Source organism: Pogona vitticeps, chromosome 1, assembly GCF_051106095.1.
Source record: "Pogona vitticeps strain Pit_001003342236 chromosome 1, PviZW2.1, whole genome shotgun sequence".
NCBI classification, from domain to species: Eukaryota; Metazoa; Chordata; class Lepidosauria; order Squamata; family Agamidae; genus Pogona; species Pogona vitticeps.
This window is the reverse complement of record NC_135783.1, coordinates 25591447-25598375: the sequence shown is the minus strand read 5'-3', so window position 1 is coordinate 25598375 and position 6929 is coordinate 25591447. Positions and strand designations below refer to the sequence as shown.

At 40.9% G+C, this 6929-nt stretch overlaps 1 protein-coding gene across 1 annotated transcript in view; it reads right to left on the bottom strand.

Moving 5' to 3' along the window:
* Positions 1 to 373: 373 nt before the first annotated feature.
* Positions 374 to 6929, bottom strand: part of HAAO (3-hydroxyanthranilate 3,4-dioxygenase) — a 36170-nt gene continuing 29614 nt past the window's right edge. The window contains exons 9-10 of the mRNA XM_020809851.3: positions 3731 to 3813; positions 374 to 1779 (exon numbers count right to left, since the gene is read on the bottom strand). Coding sequence (XP_020665510.3) covers positions 1707 to 1779; positions 3731 to 3813 — 156 coding nt within the window. The 3' untranslated portion in view covers positions 374 to 1706. The remainder of the gene's footprint in view (positions 1780 to 3730; positions 3814 to 6929) is intronic.

Sequence of the window (6929 nt, the reverse complement as noted above, 5' to 3'; positions counted from 1 at the left end):
CCCAATGAATCAATTCCACATCCACCCCTGAATAAATGGATCTCTGGCCGGGGAACAGAAACCCTGCTCCCCTGGCACAGTGCTCAGCAAGTGCATGTACTTCATGTGTACCCTAAAATTTAACCATGGTTCTTAAAAGAAAACTTGATAAAACACTGGGAGTGGGTGTAGGTGGAACTGAGCCAGTTGTTAGTTACTTGCAGCGTGGGAAGGTCCCTTTCTCTGCAATTTCTCCTCCTCCCCACCTTCCTCTTACATGCCTATATAGGCTGTCCAGAGGGTTAATTGCATTATTTGTGCATGTGGCCATTGCAAACATACATACTGTAGTTCCCTGCCACTTTCCTTCATTGTAAAGGAGATGAAAGCAATGCACTGCCCAATGAGAAATTTATTAAAGTTAATTGATTCTGTGGGTCTACTGTATTGGAAGTGATAACTGGGTGCAACCCAGGGACATTTTGTTCACGTCTATGTCTTTGATGTAGTCTGGAAATATTACTATCTTTGTAACAGACAACTAGAATCCCCCCACTTAGCCAACCAAAATGGTCATGGAATTTCCAAGTATTTCCAGTCTCTGTCCAGATCATCTGAGCAAACCCACCTTCTATTTTGTGCCAGTACTGAGAAACATTGATAGCAGAATTTTCTCACACAGACGAGGTGCATGCAATTGATCCGGTATACTATTCATCACTCTATCCCTGCTTTCAAAACTTTCACCAGCTCTCCATAATTATTAACGAAACTTTATTCTCCCAGTCATCAATTTGGTTTATTAATATGCAAGCAGGCTTTGGCTTTTTGAGCAAGAATCATGATCTCTGAGCCTCTGTCTCAGACTGTTGCATTCCCCCCCCCTTTCCCTTTGAGGACTGTGTATTACTAAAGATTTTGAACTGCATTGAAGCTGCCAAGTTTTAAAATTAAATCTGGTATTGCTGGTGAGGCCAAGTCCCCCTCCCCTAAACATTCTAATATGTTATGAAAAGCTAGAGATTCATGCCACAAAAGTTTGCTTCTAGTCGAACACTGAGATACATGATCTTCCAACTTCAGCTTTAACTTGTGATGGGCTTTTTGATGTACACATGGGCTTGATAATACACTGCTCTCCAGAAGCTTGGCTGCAACCCTTATCACTTCTTCCCCTTGGCGGTGCTGGCTGTAGATGATGGGATCTCCAGTCAACAACATCTACACATTCTCCATATCTGACATACACTAATGGGTTTGCATACACACTCTTCTTTTCAGACAATGCCTTTATTTCTTCAAAGAATTGAGCTGCTTAACCATGCCATTTCTGTTTGCAGTATTATCCTTATAACACTGGAGGCATTCAAGAGAAAATTGGACACACATCTGCCAGATGTGCTTTGATTTGGATTCCTGCATTAGGCAGGGAGCCGGACTCATGGCCCTATAAGGCCACTTCCAACTCAATTATTCTATGATTCTATGACTCCTGGGAGGTTGGTCAACCAAGGAGTCACCGATTTGCCCATGGTCATCATTTTTCAACTGCATATGGCTCAGCTTTCCCACTGTTTATCCTTCCCCTGAGGGTGCATGTTGTTTCCACACGCATGCTATGTCTCTGCATATGTCTGGGTTTCCACTTATTTTGTGAAATTACAAGGCGAACACAACTATTTTCTTGAAAAGCAAATTAAACAGTCTGGGTGCAGCAGGATTCAGGCCTAGGATCTTTTTCGCATTGGGTCCTGAACAATGTAGAGAGCAATGCATCCACCCATTCTCTTCCACTGAAACCTTAAAAATCAAAAAGAGAGAATGGGGTCACCTGCAGTTAAAATAACGTGAATCATATTGCAAAATGTAGTCATTTACAACAAATATAAAATATGAATCTTAAAGATAAATGGGCTGATAATGTCTTGCATGTTAAAACCAATTCTGTTAATCTTTCTGGTTTCACCCCAAATGTTAATTGCCAGTTGATTAGAAGCTCTCCCTTTTGGCTATTTGGTGCCCATAAACAATGTTTAAAAGTGGTTGTTGTGGGGTTTTCGGGCTCTTTAGCTGTGTTCTGAAGGTTGTTCTTCCTGACGTTTCACTGTGGCCTTTCATGATAACAAAATACCTCCCATCTCTCTCTCTCTCGCTCACCCACTCACTAAGAACTGCAACCACAAACTCATAATATGGGAGTTCAGGGAAAATATTGCTTAGTTGAGCACCCCATGATACAGAAAATTGCAAAAACATGGAGAAACATTTGTTATAGTTTGAGTGCCATGGTTCAGGATGGGCAATTTAACAGGGGTTAGGATGGATTAAATCTGTGACATGATTCAGGACAGTTAAGAGAAGTGATAATTTTGGTGGCAGTCTACTCCTGAAGTAGGCTGTGCCCCTTTGTGTGGTTGAGCCAGGCCAAGACATTTTGCTGCCTGAGCTTGAATCCCAAGCCGCAGCGGAGTGATAGATATTATTTTGCACAAATTCCTCTACATTCCTTGGCATTCAAAAACAAAACAATAACAAATTAATGTAACTAATTTATAGGGTCACCATAGGTTGGAAGTGGCATACAACAGCAGCAGCAGCAAATTCATTTTTCTTTTCCCTGACCTATCATGGCACTTAAAATGTGCTCCCTGAGGGGGTTGTCTTATCCTATGTAATGTCAGAAGTTCAAAAAGTTCTTATTTTAGGGACAATGTTTCCCAAAATCTGTCAGCCTCTTCCATTCTGGTTGGGGAATCCTTGGAGTTGTAATTATCCTGGGAGTTGTAATTCAGCAAAGTGACTTTTCCAAGTCTGACTTAATGGTTGGGCCAGCTTTGTATCTAATCCATAGAGGTCTACGCCTTAATAAATAACTCTTTGTTGATGCTGCTGTTGTTTAGAGATGGGGAGAAATTGGAAAATATGGAGCTTCATCAGGATCCGTCATTTGTTAAAGTTGACGAAGCACCAAATTTTAGCAATGAATCAATGAATATTTGTTGATTCATTGTTAAGACACAATGTCCCGTGGAATACCTAATTGGTGGGACATTGACAAGCAGGCTGGCTGTGGGAAGGCAAATTCTGGTTTTAGTTCCTGCAGCCAGGATCCTTGTCAATGACCTGACCATCAGCTGATAGTTGGGTCATTGACAAGCAGGCTGGCTGTGGGAACTGAACCCAGGTTTTGCCTTCCCACAGTCAATCTCCTTCTCAATAACCCAACCATCAGCTGATTGGAAAGACACTGACAAGCAGGCTGGCTGCGGGAAAGCAAATCCCATTTCCCTTCTGCAGCCATTCTGCATGAAGGAACCAATAAAAATGTCAACATTTGTCTCTTTGTATTTGTTGGGGTCTCCAGACCTGACAAATACGAAGGGACGAATATCCTACAAATCAGGAATATTTCACAAATATCACTATTTTTTTAAATTTGTCCCCATGTCTATTGTAGTTGTCATGTGCCATCAAGTCAGAGCTGACTTATAGCCACCCTAAAAGGGCTTTCAGAGTAAGTGAAATATTTAGGGAATGGTTTAATCAGTTCCACCATCACCCGTGAGTCTCCATGGAAGAGTTGGGGAATCAAGCCCAGGTCTCATGAATCCCACTCAATTACTCTACACTACACCACACTGGGTACAATTCTTCATTACTATACTAATAAAAAGCAGAAGGGGCAATGAGACACTTATACCTATGTGAGAATAAGGAGGAAAATGGATCAATGATAATATCCTGTACGTACGTCATCTGGGCTGGAATGAGAAGGCTGTCTCCACTTTCCAAAGTCAGGGTTTTACTGTCAGTCATAACAACAGACGTACCTTCCTGAAATGGAAGGGAAAGAGTAGGCTTGTAATTCCTCTAGGACTGTCATTATCAGGATGAAAAGAAAGAATAGCACAATATAGGAAGTAAATCCTAGTGAATTATCTGTCATCGAATGTATCAGAACTCTAATGAGTTTGCAAGCTGAATTCAGAATGATACTCTATATAGTAGACCGGGGCATTTACTTCAGCAGTTTGTGCCAGTTCGTTTTCCAGCTGAACGGGTGTCCAGCACTTCCCAGGGCTGCCTCCTCCAGTTTGGGTGACCCCCTCAGAGGCAGCGCCTGGAGAAGGAGGGGCTGTGAAACCAAGGTGCTGCCTCTGTACCAGGTGCCCACTGGAGGAGGAAGACCAAACACTTGTTTGGCCAAAATATGAACCAGCATGAACCACCCAACTTGTGGTTCATGCCCATCTCTATGGGTGAACCATTCAGCCACACATATTTGCTAAGTAATTTACAGTTTACATGTTGTGTTCGAAAAGTCCTAGACAGTTTGCTTTCAGATGACAACAAGCATAGAGGGGTTATCAAGAAGCCAGATGTGACTAGTGGCTCTTACTACTGGGCTTAGCAGCTAGTTTTCTTTCTTCTCTTTTTGTTACTTCTGATTAACAGAAATACACACATTCAAGTGTGGTTCTTGGGGAAGAAGGAGTGAATGGCTCTACCAGAAATTCTAGCCTTTGGCTAAGTTTTGCTATTTTGTTGTTTGAGTGACCTACCTTGTCTAGTTGGCATTAGTTTTAAAAAAATGCAACCAGGAATATTTCTGTCCTGGGAAAGGTAACAGGTGGAAACATAAGTACAGAAGCATGCCTATGGTTACCAGGACACTCACTCTCTAAGTGTTTACCCAGGCTGGGAACAAAGGGCAGTTGGTCGTCTTTGGGATCAGAGAGTTTCCTTCTAAGGGGAATTACCTTCTTATGGTGAGATAAGGAGGGACTGATTCCCTTACAGATATGACTGATAAAGTATTTTCAAATCAAGTTGAGGGCAATCCCCCATCACTGGTTGATTATTCTCCTGATCCCAGTGCAGAAGACAACAATGGCACAACAGATTGCCAGACTGAAGAAGACCCCACAGAACCATGGCAGATCAAAGCAAAGCAATGAGCTGGTTGATTTGGTAGCATGGAATGTTATTATTTGTGGCTCCCTGTCTTTGGAACAATCTCCCTTCCGAAATTCGTTTGGCCCCTTCGCTGGGCACTTAATTTTTTCTGATTCTCCATCTTGAATGATTATTAATTGTTGTAAATTGTGGTAAAATTGTTTTATATGTCAATTGTTTTTACTTTGATTGTTGTGAGCTGCCCAGAGTAGACCAAGTCTAGATGGGCAGCATATAAGTCTAATAAATAAATTGTTCTTTTTGAAATCTGCCTCTCGTAAGCAGTGTTGCACCTTTCATGAAGGAGCATTAATCTTTACAGTAATTCCACAAGGCATGAAAATATTGGCCATCTCACAACATTTAAACTCAATCAGCCCTCACATGAAACCTCTTCTCCCCTTTTTGTGCTGCTATTTAAAGCAAGCAGCAAAAATATATCAGAGAGAGGATTTGGAGTAAGTCCACTTCCCAGTAATGGGTGGGCAAAACACTTTAACTAATCTGTACAGAGGAAGTGTGAAGTGAAGTAATCCAATCATGTTTTACAGTCCATAGCTCCATGTAATGAAGTTGTCCTGACCTGACTCACATCTGTGGCCCTGCTAATCACCCAAGCCAGCAGTTAAGTGATGGAACTGCTTGCCGAGAAATACAGGTCTCGGTTGGTTTGGGAAGTATTTGTCAGTCTTTTCTGTTTCTTGTCAGATTCTTGAAAGGCTTTCTAGTACTTGAAAGGTGATTCACTAAGCCAGCAGGGAACAAACAAACTTTAATAAAAGCAAGCCATTAATACTGAAAGGGCTCATCTTTATCATGTCAGAGAAGGGCACTGTAAGTCACTGTATGCCTGCAAGGATGAACAGAGGTTTTGACTGAACAAAGAATTCTATCAGACTGAAGAAGTGGACAACACAGGGAGTTTGTAAGTGCTGGAATTTACAGGGAATCACAGTTAAAAACATTTTTTTTCATCTCTCTCATGTCCAACAGAGAGCTCCCAAGGCGATTTGCAATAAAATTAAACTAATCAAAAACAGGCTAAGAACATTCAAAATAAGTTAAAAACATCTTTAAAATTTTTTAAAAACCTTTTTTAAATATATAAAATATTATTGGCAAGACAGTTTTCAAAAACCAGCCCTAAAGACTGCTGAAGGCATGGGGGTGTGCAAAGGTGAGGGCTGAAACATATGACACAAATAGCTTGTTGTTGAGAGTGGTAAAACCTTGAGATGAAAGATGCTCGTTATAGTGTGAGTTTTTCCACACCTCCTCTAACTTGCAAATTAGCTGGCATTGTGGTGGTGGGGGCAGTGGGTGGGTGGTGGCGGGTGGTGGTGTTCTTTTTAATAGCCCCCAATGAATCAACTAATAAATTGACTCACAAAGCAGGACGACTCACCAAAATGATGAGTCGTCCCCATCTTTAGTGGGTAGCCATTCCCAACCGCTATGAAAACCTTGTGGACTCATCAATGTCATACATATGTTAAAGATTTAAAACATATGATTGTAGGTTTTTTTCCTTGTATACTTCTATGCACATTTTGTTCATATATTTATACATGCACATATTTTTTTCTCCCACTGATGAAAGTACAGTTATATACATTTTAAGTTCACTCTTTTTTTGTTGGGGGACTGGAAAAAAGCAGAGTTTTAAACAGAGATTAAACATTCATTAGGTCTGGTTCGGCTTGACGGCTCCCTTCAAATACATGTTTGCCCCAGGTAGCTGACTAATATTGCCGCCTGTTAAGTCTTGCTCATAATTTTTAGTCAACGTTCAACTGAATTATAAAATCACAAACCACTTTTAAACTGAGAAGAGAAAAAAAAACTTTGCAACAACAACAGGTTATTTTCAAACGTAGGGCGGAGGAACCAAATCCTGGTACATGCCATAGTGTGATTTTAACAAAAATAAAAATAGATAATAGAATATAATAATGCTTGAACTGCAGAGCTGGAAGGCATCCTTTGGATCATCA